The 21,269-nt window shown below is 37.5% G+C and overlaps 1 protein-coding gene across 1 annotated transcript in view; it reads left to right on the forward strand.

The window, feature by feature from the left end:
- The window catches only part of LOC149796300 (heat shock protein 75 kDa, mitochondrial-like), a 91,949-nt gene that overhangs the window by 13,424 nt on the left and 57,256 nt on the right, over positions 1-21,269 (forward strand). The window contains exons 5-7 of the mRNA XM_089960950.1: positions 575-646; positions 6,838-7,004; positions 14,182-14,291. Coding sequence (XP_089817076.1) covers positions 575-646; positions 6,838-7,004; positions 14,182-14,291 — 349 coding nt within the window. The remainder of the gene's footprint in view (positions 1-574; positions 647-6,837; positions 7,005-14,181; positions 14,292-21,269) is intronic.

Consider the following 21,269-nt stretch of genomic DNA (forward strand, 5'->3'; position numbering starts at 1 on the left):
ACATTTTTTTTAATACACAATGTTGAGTTGTATTTATACACAAGGCATGCATAAAGGTAAAACATTTAACTCATAATGTTGAGTTGTAACAAGACATAAGTCATGCATAAAGGTAAAACATATTTAACCCACAATGTTGAGTTGTAACAAGACACAAGTCATGCATAAAGGTAAGAACAAATTTAACTCAGTTTTGATATGGATCAAGACAATCACGAAGATGGGTTATAGAAGTCACTTCCTTTCCACAGGTCATCTAGGACTGAAACAGTTACATTTTATAAAGGATGTATTTATTTGATTTAAGGATGTATGCATATTAAGGAATGTATGGATGTTGTCAGATAGTGTCAGTGCAATCTCTTTATTTGTATTGTGATAATAATAGTGTGTGCATTTTGAATAGAAAAGTTTGCACTTTCTTCAATAGTCACCTGCAAAATTTATTGTAAAATTGATAGTATTTGTTACTGAGTTGATAGTATTTGTTATTGATTGTTTTTTGCAGCCATAATCTCCATCACCAGTTATTTAACAACATAATAAATAGTGATTCTGTTTTGTCATTTTGCAGGACACTGGAGTTGGCATGTTGAAGGAAGAAATGATCGATAATCTTGGCACAATTGCTCGGTCAGGATCCAGGGTGAGAAAAACAATCATTTCTTGAAGTCGTTGAATGTAATCTATTTAGATGCAATATTTAGGCCCTTATTATAACAGTAGAAAGGATCAAGTTCAAGCATTATCTTTTCTCGATTTATACAGGTGAACTTGTATCGTTATTATACAAATTTGGATATTCCATAGTTGTATCATGGCTCCCAGATTTTACTTGTTTTAGATGTCCCATATTCCATGACACTATGGAAAAACATTCAACAGGCTGCCCCCCCCCCCAATAATTCAGTTCATTTTCAGAAATCTGTAATTAATGTTTGTACACATCAAGAACTTTCACTGTTGATGTGGCTGACTTAATCCCAACTGTCATATAAATTGGTATCTATTAAAATCAGTACTATTCATTTGACTGGTTTTCTTTATACCACCACCATCCCATCACACAGCGCTTATCATGCACTTGCTAAAATCTTGATTGTTCACATTATACTGTAAAATTGTTAAATAATATAGACAGCATTTATGGTCTCCAACAACTGAGTTACAGCTGGCTTCCCCTGTATTAGTAACGGAGGCAGAATGCTTATGAGGATGTCAGAAAGTCAGGATAGAAAAGACACAGGTTCATTAGTAATTTCCTAAAGTGTGGTCAGTATTCAGTATTATCTTTTTGATGGTATTGTGTTGAACACGAATTGGAAGCACGTACCTTACTCATGAATAAAGACTTTAAAAAATTGTACTAACAGCTGCATTGCTTGGCACTCAGCATTAAGAGGTTAGTGTTAGGACTGGTCGGCCTGGTGTCAGGATAATGTGCTACATGTCTGCGGCATGATGCCCCAGTGCTAGACATCACTATAAACTGTCACACTGCAGACATTGTAGTGATATGACTGAATTTTTTTTAAAGCTACATTAAAGGTCCAAACCACACACACCAGTGTTTCCCTATACGCACATTTGTGCGTCAGGGACGCACGCTGGAGAAAATTGACGCACACATTTTGTTTCTGTGCGTTTTTTTGACGCAAAGGATTTTCATAATGTGATCATGATTTATTTAATACCCAATGCATTGGATGAGGGATGGCATCATAATACTTCGAGCATAGGCATTGACTGGTTCCCCGCTTTGTTTGTTCCTTGCCTTGCGCTCCTCTATTCGTATAGCAGAGTGCAACGCAGGGAACATTCGAAAAATGAACCAGACCAGCATAGGCAATATTATGACGGAATAGCTTCCCTTAATCTCGCGAGCTCTCACGCAATTTCCATCGAGCTCAGCAAGCTGTCATCTAAATGTTTAATCTCAATGCTTGTTGTACTAGAAAGTGATCTCCAGATTAAAACGACGTACACTAAAAATCATTAGCGAAGAAAGTGAAAGAAGCAGAACATAAAAGAGTAACTGTGGATCTAACTTTAATGAAAAATGGAGAAAATAATACCCTTGACTGGAATATGGTATTCATACATTAGGATTACTGGTGTGACTTGTGATCGCGTGATTGCGAAGACTGCAAAAGTGAATAATCCTTTCATGACAGGGTTTTAGAATTTTAAAAACTCTGCCCTCGTTCGCCACAAGATATCTGGAGAACTCATTATAGCCCAAGACTTTCTTTCACAACAAAGAAATCAGTAAACTTGCATAGACAAATGCGTTATATGGATTACAAAGTCAGCGGGTCATTGCAGATTTTGTTGGTTGTTAGCTTTGCTGCAATAAAAGATAGATCTTAAAGTTCAAGTGTAACTTATTAGAAAGAAGATGAATCATTATAATCCTTAATATTTGGATAAATATGTTCTAGGACGAAGTACAATGAAACCGATGATAGTACACATTTTATGAAAGGCAGTAATTTGACTGCCATTTTGTTTAAAAGATTTTTTTTTTTTTTTGTATTGGCTTGTATGTACTGTGTTGGGCTATAATATTGCTTCATATTGATTATAAGGAGACTGTTAAAAGTACGACTTTAAAACAAAAATGAACTAATAAAATTTTTCTTTGAATGGACAATGCATTTGTTTGTTAATTGTGCATGTTGGTTTATTTGTATGTTTAGAGAGAGAGAGAGAGTATGTTGTGCAAGTTGCAATATTCTATTTCAAGCTGAAAAAGTACAAGTCATATACAAATTTGTCAGTACATTTTTGACCCCCACATTTTTTATTTGACCCCCAGTTGTGACAACAAGGGGTTTTATTTACCCTCAGTTTTACACCCCTGGGGGATACACTGCACACACACACATACTCATGCATACCTCCTGAAGGGTGACCCTTGACCAGAGTATGTACCCTGCCAGTGTCCACTGACATGGGAGGACATACTTGTTGAGTGTGTTGATTTCAGCTCCATGAGACAAAAGTATTTTGACGTGAACTGCTTAAAACTGTACAAGGCTGTACCACCAGAAACAATCATGTTTTTTTTAAACCAATGCAGTTTATACATAAAAGTTTCATCATGTTGTCATGATTTTGATGTGATCTATTATTTTTGTATACTTTATACAGAAGTTTAACATCTTTACATTGTACATTTAAATATGTTTTATATTTTATTTTGTTGAACATAATTATACATTTATTTCAAATACTTGATGTTCCTAATTTTTTGTGCAGTTCTGTTTTACTTTTTGAACTTTTGTAGGCATTACATAGCCACTTTATGCTGAGGTGCCCTAAAACATCAATAGATACATACATACATAGACACACACACACACAGACACACATACATACATATGGTAGGTCTTGCATCTTTATTCCAGTCTTATGTATTTAATTTCATGAGATGCGTCTTGCCATGATTTACCTTTAATAAAAAAATTGCGAGTGGTATGTATTCTTGAAGTGCTGAAAATAATGGGACAGGTACAGAATTTTCATATATTTATTTACGAACAAATCAAGTTTGCCTGACAAATAAAAAAAATCAATCTTTTTTTCACTTTTATTTCTTTTGAAAAGTTGTGTCTTTCATATCAGTAAGGTGTGTATATATTCAGAACAGCCAAAACATTTGCATATATAACTATTCTATCTCAACTCTTGCTGTCTTCACTGCCATATGTAATTGGGTGCCTTGTACTGTCATTCCTGTGGCAGTTATGTAAATTTGAACACTCAGCTATAGACTTACCTCACTTAATGACCGAGTTTCATTCCTACAACTAGGTCGTTAAGTGAATTGGTCAATAAGCAAGGAGCTTAATCGTTTTTATTTACTCTGAATAAAGAAAAGGTCTAAAGGAAACTCCAACTTGATAACCTTGTTTTAATTTGCATCTCTTACATATTACAGAACATAAAAATGCAATCAGCAAATTTTATAAAAATGATGTACCCAAAATATTAAAGTTTATTCTTAAAAAAAAGACATTCAGATTTTAGTCATCAAATCCTTCAACGTGTGGTAGCGGTTCGAGGTCATCAGTGTCATCATCGGAGTTTTCAGCAGGGTTTTCAGGAGCTGTCGAGTGCACGGGTAAGGGAGATGACGACGAGGAAATGGAAGTACTTGTAGGGGTAGGGGTCCTGGGTGTAGCATTCAAGACTCTCGTTTGTGTGGTCGTCTTTGTAAGTTTCTTTCTTTCTTCATAAATGTTATGGTAGCATTGTAAAAGTTCATTCATTTGATATTCCACTTTCGTGAACCGTTCAACATTCGGAGCCATACCCACTAGTTCTAATATAGTCGCATTCACTTTCGAGAACACACCAGCTAATGCCTTTACAGTGAACTTCTTTTGTACTTCTTCAATTCTTTCCTCTTCTTCCTCTTCCAGTTACTGCTGCACTTCCAACTCTATTAAATCTTCGTTAGTTAGGTCTCGCCGACATCTTGTATTTTGGGTGTACAATAAAGTACAAATTTATAAACAAAATATGTAGTCTTGGAGATTGCGAACCCTTCGTGTAGTGAATATATGTACATGTACTGATTGACTGCAGGAATGAGAGTGACTGAGAAAGGGGATTCCCTGTGCTGGAGAGCTGGTAGTAAGTCCACATGGTCATTAAACGGGTAGTTCGTTAAGTGAGGAGACTATGTCCAGTCATATAGGTCAAAGCAGTGGAGTCTCGCATTGCATGATTGGACTTGGAACAACCTACTTTCAGATAGCGGCGTGTTTTATGCATGCCTCACTTCTGTTTGTTAATAATATTGACTGATCTCTTCACAGATTATATTGGCTGAAACTTGAACAGTGTTGGAAGGTACATGTAGTTATATTCAACAACCATAAATTTGTAAAGGCAAAAAGGTAATATTTATGCTGGTTCCTTAATTACCCCCTTATTGTATGGAAAACGTGGAATATTAAATTCTGTCCACTCTGTCTGTCTGTCTGCTCCTTTGTCCCACATTCAATTCCATACAGTAACTCCCTTAATTACTATTTAACCAAAGTTGGTTTTTGGCTTGATATTGACAAGACCATGTCGGAGTTTGGTTAACAACATTGTGTTTATTTAGCAGAGTTATAGCCCCTGGTTTTCAAAGCTTTTTCATTTCCACACAGCAACTCCCATAATTATTATTGTCCTTCAACCATGTTTGGTATGCAGTTCGTATTGATAAGAACGTAGCTGATGTTGATTTTAGTCTAATAAATTACCATTTAGCATAGTTAAGGTCAGTGATTTCGGACATACCCACCTTCTTTTCTGCATAATAAATCCCTTGATTATTATTACATTTCAATCAGCTTTTGTATGTTGCTTGATGTTGACGACACTTTGGCTGAGTTTGTTTGACTGTATTCTACATCATTGTTTGGTGAAATTATAGATTCTGATATTCAGACACACCACCTGTCATTTCCAGACTATAACATCTTAATTATTGTTGTGTTTTTTGATGCAGCTTGATTTTAATGAAACCTTGCAAGGGTTGTATTGTCAGTGTGCTGCTTCATCGCTTAGCAGTTATATACTCTAATTATCCCACTTTTGCTATAGGAGTTTCCTTAATTATTGAATTTGAACAAGATCTAAATCAGATGTATCTTGATATTGATCAAACGGACTTAGATTGGCCGCTTTTTGCATCATTATTTAGTAGAGTTACAACCTACAATTATTAAAGCAAACTGCTTTTATTTTGCACCGAGCCCAAACTTATAGGGAGCTTGCTAGTGAAGAAACATGAAATTTGTTTTCATCCATTTATTTGAGTTATAGCCCCTGATTAACAGTCCCACCCACTTTAATTTCCACACAACTATATTATTTATGATATTAAGCAAATTAGACACATTGATATTGACAGGATCCTTGCAGGTTGATTATAAGCATTCTACATTAGTGGAGTTACGGTCACTGGTTGATTATAAGCATTCTGCATTAGTGGAGTTACGGTCACTGATTATAAGCATTCTGCATTAGTGGAGTTACGGTCACTGGTTGATTATAAGCATTCTACATTAGTGGAGTTACGGTCACTGGTTGATTATAAGCATTCTGCATTAGTGGAGTTATGGTCACTGGTTGTTAGAATTACTGTTATTTCAGCACAACATCTCCTGGCTACCACTTTTAATTGGAGTTCAACCCTATTTGATTTGAGACTTGATCTTGTTAAGACCTCAGTTCATTGTTGCTTAGATACATTTCCAGCATCTTTTGGTGGAATTATGGCTCCAGATTGTCATTGTGCTGACATTACTTTACTGCACTGTAACTCCCTTGGTAAGCAGCTTATATTGATCACACTTTGGCTTGGTTTGATTTTTGAGCATTTGATCTGCATCATCACTTGGCAGATTTGTGATGTCTGATTGTTGAACTTTCCAACATTTTCTTACACAGTAATTATCTTAATTATTATTTGATTTTAATACAATTTTATATGCAGCTCTTTAATTGTATAACTTAAGCACTTTTTATTATGAGCTTCCTGTATCTCATCTTTTAGTGGAGGGATGGCTGCTGAATATATGTATCCACATTTTACATGCAGATTTATATTGAGAAGTCTACAAAGGGTTTTAACTTTAGTGTTTTATGTTGTCGTTAGTGTCTTGCCTTACAAATGAACCTTAACTGAATTGTTAGATTCACTGTTACAGTAACTTCTGGCTTTACTCCTCTACTTCAGTGACATGCAGAGAACATCTGTTGCTGGAATATTTTTCAAAATGAAATTCTTGTTCATGACAAATAATCTTGTATTAAAGGCCGTTCTGATTTCAGGCATTTCTGGAGTCACTGAAGGATAAACCATCAACAGACATAAACAGCAGTATTATAGGACAGTTTGGCGTTGGATTCTACTCTTCCTTTATGGTTGCAGATAAAGTCTCTGTGTTTTCTAAGTCATACAAGCCAGGTTCCACAGCCTACAAATGGACCTCTGATGGGTAAGTATGGGAACAGAAATAGTCTTCCTTTATTCACCTAACATAATCATTGCATTTAAATCACAATGGAGAAATCCAGTTGTTGAATGAACAGATATCATATATGCAAGCTTATAAGTTGAGTCCGATTGTAGACAATATAGGCCCTGGTTTGCTGTTGCATAAAACGTTTGTTCTACTAATTACTTGTGACAAACTTGATATTCCTAGATCTGCTGGCACATTATGCAGTGGCAGATCAGGGTCTGTGCAGTTTGCATTGGACCAGGCTTATAAGTGAGTATATGCGGTACTTATTTTGAAATTAGTGGTTCTACACTAGTATCACCATGTGACTCCTCTGGGCTGACATAAAAATGTGACTCCTTTGGGCTGACATAAAAATGTGACTCCTTTGGGCTGACATAAAAATGTGACTCCTCTGGGCTGACATAAAATGTGACTCCTCTGGGCTGACATAAAAAAGTGGCTCCTTTGGGCTGACTTAAAAATGTGACTCCTCTGGGCTGACATAAAAATGTGACTCCTCTGGGCTGACTTAAAAATGTGACTCCTTTGGGCTGACATAAAAATGTGACTCCTCTGGGCTGTTCATAAAAATGTGACTCCTTTGGGCTGACTTAAAAATGTGACTCCTCTGGGCTGACATAAAAATGTGACTCCTCTGGGCTGACTAAAAAATGTGACTCCTTTGGGCTGACAAAAATGTGACTACTCTGGGCTGTTCATAAAAATGTGACTCCTTTGGGCTGACATAAAAATGTGACTCCTCTGGGTTGAGATAAAAATGTGACTCCACTGGGCTGACATAAAAATGTGACTCCTGGGCTGACATAAAAATGTGACTCCTCTGGGTTGACAAAAAAATGTGACTCCTCTGGGCTGATATAAAAATGTGACTTCCTCTGGGCTGACATAAAAATGTGACTCCTCTGGGCTGACATAAAAATGTGACTCCTCTGGGTTGACATAAAAATGTGACTTCTCTGGGTTGACATAAAAATGTGACTCCTCTGGGCTGACATAAAAATGTGACTCCTCTGGGTTGACATAAAAATGTGACTCCTGGGCTGACATAAAAATGTGACTCCTCTGGGCTGACATAAAAATGTGACTCCTCTGGGCTGTACATAAAAATGTGACTCCTTTGGGCTGACATAAAAATGTGACTCCTCTGGGCTGACATAAAAATAAATAATTACTCTAATGAAAACAACGATAAAATCTTTGGATCTCTGTGTCATGTCAAACAGTATATGCCAAACATCATTTTATAAAACCGGATTTATTTTTTGCAAATGAATATGTATTCCGAGTTCAGGTTAAGATTAATGGATTAATTATTTTTCCCTGCTTTTTGGAACTTGTTGGTTTTTGTGTTCCCAATTTTTTATAGAATGTGGGTGAGAATAAATTGTGCCTTTCCATTTGTCCATCTGGCCATCTTTCAATTCATCTCATTTCATTTCTGCACAACAATTCCCATTTATTTTTGCATTTTGGCCAGTTGTGATAAGGTCTTGGCTGTCAGAGTGCAGTCTACCTATCCTTTAGTGGATTTATGGCCTCTTTTGTCAGACCCACTTCCAGAATTTTTGAATTTTGATGTAAACCTTGGAGGTGAGTCAAGGGGGTTTTGAGGTGTTGTATATAAGATGTTTTTTGTAAACTAATTATATGGTTATGTGTTCTATCAACACTCTATGTATTAGGTTATGTGTTCTATCAACACTCCAATTATTAGGTTATGTGTTCTATCAACACTCCAATTATTAGGTTATGTGTTCTTTTAACACTCTAAGTATTAGGTTATGTGTTCTATCAACACAAACCACTCTGGTGGCCTAGTGGTTATAGTGTCCGCCTTGGATGCGGAAGAGTCTTGGGTTCGATACCCAACTGAGTCATACCAAAGACTTACAAAAATGGTACTAACAGCTGCCCTGCTTGGTGCTCAGCATTAAGAGGTAAGTGTTAGGACTGGTCGGCCTGGTGTCTGGATAATGTGACTGGGTGGGACATCATGCTACATATCTGCAGCATGATGCCCCAGTGCTAGACATCACTATATATTGCCACACAGTAGACATTGTAACGATATGACTGAAAAATTGTTAAAACTACTTTAAATAAATCCAAATCACAAATCCAAATCTATCAACACTCTAAGTATTAAGTTATGAGTTCTATCAACACTCTTAAGTATCATGTTATATGTTCTATCAACACTCTAAGTATTAGGTTATGTGTTCTATCAACACACTCTAATTATTAGGTTATGTGTTCTATCAACACTCTGATTATTAGGTTATGTGTTCTATCAACACTGAGTATTAGGTTATGTGTTCTATCAACACTGAGTATTAGGTTATGTGTTCTATCAACACTCAGATTATTAGGTTATGTGTTCTATCAACACTCTAAGTATTAGGTTATGTGTTCTATCAACACACTCTAATTATTAGGTTATGTGTTCTATCAACACTCTAAGTATTAGGTTATATGTTCCATCAACACATTCTAATTATTAGGTTATGTGTTCTATCAACACTCTAAGTATTAGGTTATGTGTTCTTTTAACACTCTAATTATTGGGTTGTGTGTTCTGTAAACACTCTACTAGGTTTCATTCGACTCTTTCGGCAGTTTGATATCTCAGTTTAATTTTCAGTTTTCTCCATCATATTTAGCAGTTACAATCCCGGACTGTCAGGCCAATATGGGTAGGCCATTTTATATTGATTAGATTTATTTGTCAACATTTTGTGTTATTATTTAGAAGAATTACAGCCCCTGAATGTTATACCCCTCCACTAATTGGAACATTCCTGGACTTTTACATTTCATGCAAGGAACAATCTTGGATGCAAATAATGGTGGTTTGGAACTGCTGCCATGCCCATTGTTATTTTTGATAACAGCACATTGACGAGATCGAGTTTCTATTAGACATAGTCATTTAACTTGCATCAGACAGTGGTGAGGATGTTTGTAATGACCCATCCACTTTCACTGCTACACATTAATTCTTATTATTGGATAATTTAGTAGGCAGCTTCAAATTGATGGGACCCATGCTGAATTTGATTGAAAATATAGTGGAGTTAGATTTCAGAATGTTTCATCATCTAGCTGCAGTGATGTACAAAAATAACCTTTTTTTTGTATCATCATTTTTACCCATCTCCTTTCTTAACAAAACTAAATTCTGATAAATCTAATGAAGATCAGATTTCTTGTTGAAATTTCAATTTAAAGCATTAAATTTTTTTTTTACAACACAATTTACAATACCAGATTTAGTTAAATAAGCAGCCTAAAGATATTTGCCATGCCTTTGATGATGCCCTAAATGGGACTATTTCTAGGTATGCTTCATTATCCACTTGAATGATTATATTCATGGTGATCAAGTACTATCATTTTAAAAGTGTGCAAACTATAAGTAACTCTTTCTGTTGCATAATTTATATTGATAATGTGCCACCATAAGAAACATTAAATGTAAAATATACAAATTTGTAACGTAATGTTTAAGATTAAACTATTTTGCGTACTCTAAATACATTTATAAATTTCTTTATGGATAATTAGCAAATTCAGATACAAGAATATGGTGTTTATCTAGGACAGAGCATGTTCATTTTACTTTGTTCTTGACCTGTCTTGTTTATTTTTTTCTTTTCTCTTCATTTTCTTTACTTGTATCTCTTTTCAAGTCTATAACTTTCTAACCCAGTGTGTAAGGCAAAGTGCCAAGTGTAAGGCAAAGTGCCAAGTGTAAGGCAAAGTACCAAGTGTAAGGCAAAGTGCCAAGTGTAAGGCAAAGTGCCAAGTGTAAGGCAAAGTGCCAAGTGTAAGGCAAAGTACCAAGTGTAAGGCAAAATACCAAATGTAAGGAAAAGTACCAAGTGTAAGGCAAAGTACCAAATGTAAGGCAAAGTGCCAAGTGTAAGGCAAAGTGCCAAATGTAAGGCAAAGTGCCAAGTGTAAGGTAAAGTGCCAAGTGTAAGGCAAAGTACCAACTGTAAGGCAAAGTACCAAGTGTAAGGCAAATTGCCAAGTGTAAGGCAAAGTCCCAAGTATAAGGCAAAGTGCCAAGCGTAAGGCAAAGTACCAAGTGTAAGGCAAAGTGCCAAGTGTAAGGCAAAGTACCAAGTGTAAGGCAAAGTACCAAGTGTAAGGCAAAGTACCAAGTGTAAGGCAAAGTACCAAGTGTAAGGCAAAGTACCAAATGTAAGGCAAAGTGCCAAGTGTAAGGCAAAGTACCAAGTGTAAGGCAAAGTACCAAGTGTAAGGCAAAGTATCTGATCTGGTCCTACATCTGTAGCTTATCATCTGATCACATATGTGGTGTGCCATCCATCATGCATCTGTGGTGTGCCATCCATCATGCATCAGTGGTGTTTCATCCATTATACATTTGTGGTGTTTCATCCATTATACACTGTGGTGTTTCTTCCATCATACATCTGTGGTGTTTCATCCATTATACATCTGTGGTGTTTCATCTATTATACATTTGTGGGGTGCCATCCATCATGCATCTGTGGTGTGCCATCCATTATACATCTGTGGTGTTTCATCCATTATACATCTTTGTGGTGCATCATCCATTATAAATCCTTCAACAATTACTTTCTATCAACCTCCCCTGCCAAAAAACTAAATCACTTTCTTGCAAACTTGGTGAAGGCATCCTGTCAGGTAAGCCTTGTACATTTGTACAAATGATGCCAGTCTGCCATCAGATGTGGCTGCAGTTATATAAAATAGAAACAATCTTAACAGCTACTCAAAAACCATTATATGTAATTTGACAAAGTTAGGCAGAAAGGATCATGGCATGAAGACCTTTCAGTTTTATGCAAGGATGCCATTGTGCTAGCAAATACAGCTACCATTGTTTACAAGTAGGAACATGTTTAAATGATTTCTTATGAGAGATCACTTGGCTGAATTTGACAAAAAGTCAATTTTGTTACAAATTAGGCTGATTTGCCATCAAATATAGCCACCTCTACTCAAAATTAAAACCATTTGTATGGTTGTTTCTCAAAATCCACTCATGAGATTTTGACCAAGTTTGGCAGAGGGCATCCCAGCTTGATGGTCTTTGAAGTCTGACAGAGGGCATGCCAGCTTGGTCTTTTAAGTGTGACAGAGGGTATACCATCATGATGGTCTTTTAAGTCTGACAGAGGGCATCACAACATGATGGTCTTTGAAGTCTGACAGAGGGCATCACAGCATGATGGTCTTTTAAGTCTGAAAGAGGGCATCCCAGCTTGATGGTCTTTTATATCTGATAGAGGGCATCCCAGCTTGATGGTCTTTGAAGTCTGACAGAGGGCATGCCAGCTTGGTCTTTTAAGTGTGACAGAGGGTATACCATCATGATGGTCTTTTAAGTCTGACAGAGGGCATCACAGCATGATGGTCTTTGAAGTCTGACAGAGGGCATCACAGCATGATGGTCTTTTAAGTCTGAAAGAGGGCATCCCAGCTTGATGGTCTTTTATATCTGATAGAGGGCATCCCAGCTTGATGGTCTTTGAAGTCTGACAGAGGGCATGCCAGCTTGGTCTTTTAAGTGTGACAGAGGGTATACCATCATGATGGTCTTTTAAGTCTGCTAGAGGGCATCCCAGCTTGATGGTCTTTTAAGTCTGATAGAGGGCATCCCAGCTTGATGGTCTTTTATATCTGATAGAGGGCATCCCAGCTTGATGGTCTTTTAAGTCTGATAGAGGGCATCCCAGCTTGATGGTCTTTTATATCTGATAGAGGGCATCCCAGCTTGATGGTCTTTTAAGTCTGAAAGAGGGCATCCCAGCTTGATGGTCTTTTAAGTCTGAAAGAGGGCATCCCAGCTTGATGGTCTTTTATATCTGATAGAGGGCATCCCAGCTTGATGGTCTTTTAAGTCTGAAAGAGGGCATCCCAGCTTGATGGTCTTTTATATCTGATAGAGGGCATCCCAGTTTGATGGTCTTTTATATCTGATAGAGGGCATCCCAGCTTGATGGTCTTTTAAGTCTGATAGAGGGCATCCCAGCTTGATGGTCTTTTATATCTGATAGAGGGCATCCCAGTTTGATGGTCTTTTATATCTGATAGAGGGCATCCCAGCTTGATGGTCTTTTAAGTCTGAAAGAGGGCATCCCAGCTTGATGGTCTTTTAAGTCTGAAAGAGGGCATCCCAGCTTGATGGTCTTTTATATCTGATAGAGGGCATCCCAGCTTGATGGTCTTTTAAGTCTGAAAGAGGGCATCCCAGCTTGATGGTCTTTTATATCTGATAGAGGGCATCCCAGTTTGATGGTCTTTTAAGTCTGATAGAGGGCATCCCAGCTTGATGGTCTTTTATATCTGCTAGAGGGCATCCCAGCTTGATGGTCTTTTAAGTCTGATGGAGGACATCCCAGCTTGATGGTCTTTTAATTTTACACAAGTGATACCGATTTGCCATTAAATATGGCCACTATAAATAAAAAGAAAAATAAATATTGAAATGACTTCAGAAACAAGTCTTTTATTGATTTTAACCAAATATGAGGTATTCTGCTTTTCATCTGTCAAAATTTTGCTGATCTGCCATGAAATGTTGCTGATATTGCTAAAGAAGACACACCATTAAGCTTATCATTACAAAAACCATTCAGCAACTTTTTCCATCCCTCCCTCCATCCATCCATCCATCATTTTTGGTGGTACATAATTTCATGTACTGGACAATACATCGTTTCAACAGAAGAATCACTGTGTATAGTCATGGTTTTTAGTGTCAGTTTTTTGAGTCATTCAGTTTGTGGTGTGTTGAGTCATTCTTGGCATGTTGGGTTGTTCATTTATGGCATGTTGAGCCATTCAATTTATGGTGTGTTGAGTCATTCAGTTCATAGCATGTTGAATCATTCAATTCATGATGTGTTGAGTCATTCAGTTGATGGTGTGTTTTGTCATTGAATTCATGATGTATTGAGTCATTCAGGTCATGGTGTATCGAGTCATTCAATTCATGGGGTGTCAGGTCGTTCAGTCATTCATTTCTTGTTGTGTTGAGTCATTCATTTCATGGTTTGTAGCAACCATGAATTGAATGAAAATTGGTGCTGTGCAAATATTAGTGAGTTGACAGTGAATATATGGTGAAATTATACTTGTTTCTTTTTAGAACTGGGACCTATGATATAACTGAGGCAGAAGGGGTACAGAGGGGCACTAAGATTGTAGTCAGCCTTAAAGGGGATTGCTATAACTTTGCAAAGGAGGAAATCATTAAAGGTAAGAATGAAAAGTGAAGCCTTCCATTTACATAAGGTATTCAGGACTTTGGTCTTTGAATGCCTTCCAGTTATGTAATGTATTCCAGATCTTGGTCTTTGAAAGCATTCCATTTATGTAATGTAATCAGGACTTTGGTCTTTGAAAGCCTTCCATTTATGTCATGTATTCCAGATCTTGGTCTTTGAAAGCATTCCATTTATGTCATGTATTCCAGATCTTGGTCTTTGAAAGTGTTCCATTTATGTAATGTAATCAGGACTTTGGTATTTGAAAGCGTTCCATTTATGTAATGTAATCAGGACTTTGATATTTGAAAGCCTTCCATTTATGTCATGTAATCCAGAACTTGGTCTTTGAAAGCCTTTCATTTATGTAATGTATTCCAGATCTTGGTCTTTTCCTTGAAATGAAGAGTCGAGCAAAAAATAGATCTTGAAGTTGTCTGATTTTGTGAAACAAATGTTTGCTTTGCATTTGAAATGACGAGGTCATTATGATGAGACACAGTTGTGATGTCTCTATACAGACCTTATACATAATGATGTAACACAGTTGTGATGTCTCCATACAGACCTTATGCATTATGATGTGACACAGTTGTGATGTCTCCATACAGACCTTATGCATTATGATGTGACACAGTTGTGATGTCTCCATACAGACCTTATGCATAATGATGTGACACAGTTGTGATGTCTCCATACAGACCTTATACATAATGATGTGACACAGTTGTGATGTCTCCATACAGACCTTATACATAATGATGTGACACAGTTGTGATGTCTCCATACAGACCTTATACATAATGATGTGACACAGTTGTGATGTCTCCATACAGACCTTATACATAATGATGTGACACAGTTGTGATGTCTCCATACAGACCTTATACATAATGATGTGACACAGTTGTGATGTCTCCATACAGACCTTATACATAATGATGTGACACAGTTGTGATGTCTCCATACAGACCTTATACATAATGATGTGACACAGTTGTGATGTCTCCATACAGACCTTATACATAATGATGTGACACAGTTGTGATGTCTCCATACAGACCTTATACATAATGATGTGACACAGTTGTGATGTCTCCATACAGACCTTATACATTATGACGTGACACAGTTGTGATGTCTCCATACAGACCTTATACATTATGACGTGACACAGTTGTGATGTCTCCATACAGACCTTATACATTATGACGTGACACAGTTGTGATGTCTCCATACAGACCTTATACATTATGACGTGACACAGTTGTGATGTCTCCATACAGACCTTATACATTATGACGTGACACAGTTGTGATGTCTCCATACAGACCTTATACATTATGACGTGACACAGTTGTGATGTCTCCATACAGACCTTATACATTATGACGTGACACAGTTGTGATGTCTCCATACAGACCTTATACATTATGACGTGACACAGTTGTGATGTCTCCATACAGACCTTATACATTATGACGTGACACAGTTGTGATGTCTCCATACAGACCTTATACATTATGACGTGACACAGTTGTGATGTCTCCATACAGACCTTATACATTATGACGTGACACAGTTGTGATGTCTCCATACAGACCTTATACATTATGACGTGACACAGTTGTGATGTCTCCATACAGACCTTATACATTATGACGTGACACAGTTCTGATGTCTCCATACAGACCTTATACATTATGACGTGACACAGTTCTGATGTCTCCATACAGACCTTATACATTATGACGTGACACAGTTCTGATGTCTCCATACAGACCTTATACATTATGACGTGACACAGTTCTGATGTCTCCATACAGACCTTATACATTATGACGTGACACAGTTCTGATGTCTCCATACAGACCTTATACATTATGACGTGACACAGTTCTGATGTCTCCATACAGACCTTATACATTATGACGTGACACAGTTCTGATGTCTCCATACAGACCTTATACATTATGACGTGACACAGTTCTGATGTCTCCATACAGACCTTATACATTATGACGTGACACAGTTCTGATGTCTCCATACAGACCTTATACATTATGACGTGACACAGTTCTGATGTCTCCATACAGACCTTATACATTATGACGTGACACAGTTCTGATGTCTCCATACAGACCTTATACATAATGATGTGACACAGTTCTGATGTCTCCATACAGACCTTATACATTATGATGTGACACAGTTCTGATGTCTCCATATAGACCTTATACATAATGATGTGACACAGTTGTGATGTCTCCATTCAGACCTTATACATTATGATGTGACACAGTTGTGATGTCTCCATACAGACCTTATACATTCTGATGTGACACAGTTGTGATGTCTCCATTCAGACCTTATACATTCTGATGTGACACAGTTGTGATGTCTCCATTCAGACCTTATACATTATGATGTGACACAGTTGTGATGTCTCCATACAGACCTTGTACATTATGATGTGACACAGTTGCAATGTCTCCATGCAGACCTTATGCATAATGATGTGACACAGTTGTGAGGTCTCCATACAGACCTTATACATTATGATTAGACACAGTTGTGAGGTCTCTATACAGACCTTATACATAATGATGTGACACAGTTGTGATGTCTCCATTCAGACCTTATACATTATGATGTGGCACAGTTGTGATGTCTCCATACAGACATTATATATTATGATGTGACACAGTTGTGATGTCTCCATACAGACCTTATACATTGTGATGTGACACAGGGCCCTGAGTGGCCTAGTGGTCTAAAGCGCTCACCATTACGGATCACTGCCATCTCACCTCTGTCTGCATGAGTTCGAGTCTCAGCCTCGGCTAACATTGGTACGTGAGAAAGCCTACCAGTAACTTCTTGTGGGTTGGTGGTTCTTCCCAGGGTTTTCCAGGGTTCTTCCTCCCCCAATTATACTGGCCACCATGTATATCCTATCTTGTGCTGAAAAATGGCGTTAAACCCTACAACAACAACAACAACAACATGATGTGACACAATTGTGATGTCTCCATACAGACTTATACATAATGATGTGACACGGTTGTGATGCCTCCATACAGACATATATTATGATGAGACACAGTTGTGATGTCTCAATACAGACCTTATACATAATGATGTGACACAATTGTGATGTCTCCATTCAGACCTTATACATTATGATGTGACACAGTTGTGATGTCTCCATACAGACCTTATACATAATGATGTGACACAGTTGTGATGTCTCCATACAGACCTTATACGTAATGATGTGACACAGTTGTGATGTCTCCATACAGACCTTATACATAATGATGTGACACAGTTGTGATGTCTCCATACAGATCTTATACATAATGATGTGACACAGTTGTGAGGTCTCCATACAGACCTTATACATGAAGTTATAAAAGATGATGCATAGTCTATGTGGCACAGAGAAAAATTTCCAGACTTGGAGAGAATTGCAGTAGTTTTCCATTCTTGTCATGGCTCTTTAAATAAATATACAATAAGAGGCAAGATTTTTAAGTTGAGAAATTGCAGATGCACACCAAGTTCCTGATTTCTTAATGGTATTCAGGTGTACAATGAAATCCATCGTAATCTAGGTGTCATTTTAATGGGGAGAAATTTTCATTAAGCTATTATGAAAATGTGTCAGATGTGTGAGGAATCAGGGGATGGAGAAAGTTGTTATTTTTCATTGGGACAGACTGTCACTCTTGCATCTGGTCACTGGTATTCAAGACAATCTTTATTGATCTGTTGTCAAGCCAGGCCATCAACATTGTCAAGACAATCTTTTTGATTTGTTGTCAGGCCAGGTCATCAACATTGTCAAGACAGTCTTATTGATCTGTTGTCAAGCCAGGTCATCAACATTGTCAAGACACTTGTTATTGATCTATTGTCAAGCCAGGTCATCACAATTGTCAAGACAGTCTTATTGATCTGATGTGAAGCCAGGTCATCAACATTGTCAAGACAATCTTATTGATCTATTTGTATCAAGACAGTCTTATTGATTTGTTGTGAAGCCAGGTCATTAGCATAGTCAAGACAATCTTATTGATCTGTTGTCGAACCAGGTCATCATTATTGTCAAGACAGTCGTATTGATCTGTTATCAAGCCAAGTACTCAGCATTGTCAAGACAGTCTTATTGATCTGTTGTCAAGCCTGGTCATCAGCATTGTCAAGACAATCTTGTTGATCTGTTGTCAAGCCAGCTCAATGGCATTGTCAGGACAGTCTTATTGATCTGTTGTCAAGCCAGGTCATTAAAATTGTCAAGACAGTCTTATTGATCCATTGTCAAGTCATGTCATCAGCCTTGTCTAGACAATCTTGTTGATTTGTTGTCAAGCCAGGTCATCAGCATTATCTAGACAGTCTTACTGATCCATTATCAAGCCATGTCATCAGCCATGTCTCGACAGTCTTGTTGATCTGTTGTCAATTCAGGTCATCATCATTGTCAAGACAGTTTTATTGATCTATTGTCAAGCCAGGTCATCAGCATTGTCAAGACAGTCTTATTGATCCATTGTCAAGCCATGTCATCAGCCTTGTCTAGACTGTCTTGTTGATCTGTTGTCAATCCAGGTCATCATCATTGTCAAGAGAGTCATATTGATCTGTTGTCAGGCCATGTACTCAGCATTGTCAAGACAGTCTTATTGATCTGTTGTCAAGCCAGGTCATCAGCATTGTCAAGACAATCTTGTTGATCTGTTGTCAAGCCAGGTCATTAACATTGTCAAGACAATCTTATTGATCCATTGTCAAGTCATGTCATCAGCCTTGTCTAGACAATCTTGTTGATTTGTTGTCAATCCAGGTCGTCATCATTGTCAAGACAGTTTTATTGATCCATTGTCAAGCCAAGTCATCAGCCTTGTCTAGAGTGTCTTGTTGATCTGGTGTCAATCCAGGTCATCAGCATTGTCAAGACAATCTTGTTGATCTGTTGTCAAGCCAGCTCACTGGCATTGTCAGGACAGTCTTATTGATCTGTTGTCAAACCAGGTCATTAACATTGTCAAGACAATCTTATTGATCCATTGTCAAGTCATGTCATCAGCCTTTTCTAGACAATCTTGTTGATTTGTTGTCAAGCCAGGTCATCAGCATTGTCTAGACAATCTTGTTGATTTGTTGTCAAGCCAGGTCATCAGCATTGTCTAGACAGTCTTATTGATCCATTGTCAAGCCATGTCATCAGCCTTGTCTTGACAATCTTGTTGATCTGTTGTGAATTCAGGTCATCATCATTGTCAAGACAGTCTTATTGATCCATTGTCAAGCCATGTTGTCAGCCTTGTCAAGACAGTCTTATTGATCTGTTGTCAATCCAGGTCATCAGCATTGTCAAGACAGTCTTATTGATCTGTTGTCAAGCCAGGTCATCATCATTGTCAAGACAGTCTTATTGATCTGTTGTCAGTCCAGGTAATTAGCATTGTAAAGTCAATCTTGTAGATCTATTGTCAAGACAGAACATCAACATTGTCAAGACAATCTTATTGATCTATTGTGTGCTTTAAAAATAGATTACGGTAGAATGCATAGTATTAAAGTGGTTGGAATTATCGCATTTTTCTTGTGAATCTGGTGATGGGTGGTAATTCAAATCCCTCATCTCAGTTTAGTGTTGGCCTCTGCTCTCATATTTTGATTGCCTCCTTTGACTTCCTTTTTTCATATGTTGTCTTCTGATGTGATGACCTTGGTCCGATTGGGAACAAAGGGAATATCCCATATTGCTACAATGTTCATGTATGACTGATGCCTCTGCTGATTTTTTCCCCGATGCAGTGATTCTCAAAAGCATTACATTTGATGTAATAAATCTTACATGTTTTCAAATTTTCTGCTTTGTCATTCACATGTGTAAGTTGTCTTAAAGAGTTGTATGGCTTGTTTGATATGTTAATCCCATATTGTCTGAATACTGTAGCTATGGCTTCTGATGTACCACAGATTATAAGATTACGATGTTGCTTCTGTTTGGGCTACTCCTGGTTTTGTTTGGTGTTTTTTTTAAAACGCTTTTCTAGAAGCTTGAAAATCAACTCTAGATAGCAATTTACCTTTGCTTAATCCATCATTATTACGCATGTCCAAGAATAATAGTTTGCCATTTTCTTCTTGTTCTGAAATGAACTGAATATGTGGGTTAATGGAGTAGAGATGATCAGAGAACTCTTGAACATGGTGCTCATGTAGTTGAGTCAAGTTATTGTCCACATTTTTTAACCATATAGTTGATGGGTTCTTGGCAGATTCCAGGGCCTTTCTCAAAAAAATTGGCACCTATGGGTGAGACTCAAGACCCAACTACTGCTCTCTGTTGGTTGTTGTTGTTGTTGTATGGTTTAATGCCATTTTTCAGTACATGATAGGCTATACATGGCGGCCAGAATTAATGGCGGAGGAAGAACCCAGGAAAACCCTGGAAAGAATCACCAACCCATGAGAAGCTACTAGCAAGCTTTCTCACATACCCACATTGGCCGAATTGGAGACTTGAACCCACGCAGACAGAGGTGAGATGGCAATGATCTGTAACGGAGAGCGCTTTATACCACTCGGACACTCTGGGCCCTCCTCCTTGTTGGTAAAACTGCCTGTTATACATAAAATATGTGCTGTCCAAACTTAGTTTCAATAAGGCACAGACATGTCCAATAGTGAGGTCACAGCTAAATTTCATTGTTGTCTGCCTCTAATGTGTCATCACACTTGTAGCTTTATCCACTAGAATACTGGTGAAAAGTGGTAATACATCATAAGAGACCAGTTTTCTTCATGGTGGTACCTCTAGTCAAAACGTACTGTGCATTGCCCAAACTAGATACTATAGTGGGGGATTCTTCTTGTGAATTTTAGGTAGCCCATATAGCTTCAGGATATTGATGCTTTGGCTATGGGAAATTATTAATGATCATGAATTATTCCA

Source organism: Sinohyriopsis cumingii, chromosome 6 (assembly GCF_028554795.1).
Source record: "Sinohyriopsis cumingii isolate HCF-2022 chromosome 6, ASM2855479v2, whole genome shotgun sequence".
Classification (NCBI taxonomy): domain Eukaryota; kingdom Metazoa; phylum Mollusca; class Bivalvia; order Unionida; family Unionidae; genus Sinohyriopsis; species Sinohyriopsis cumingii.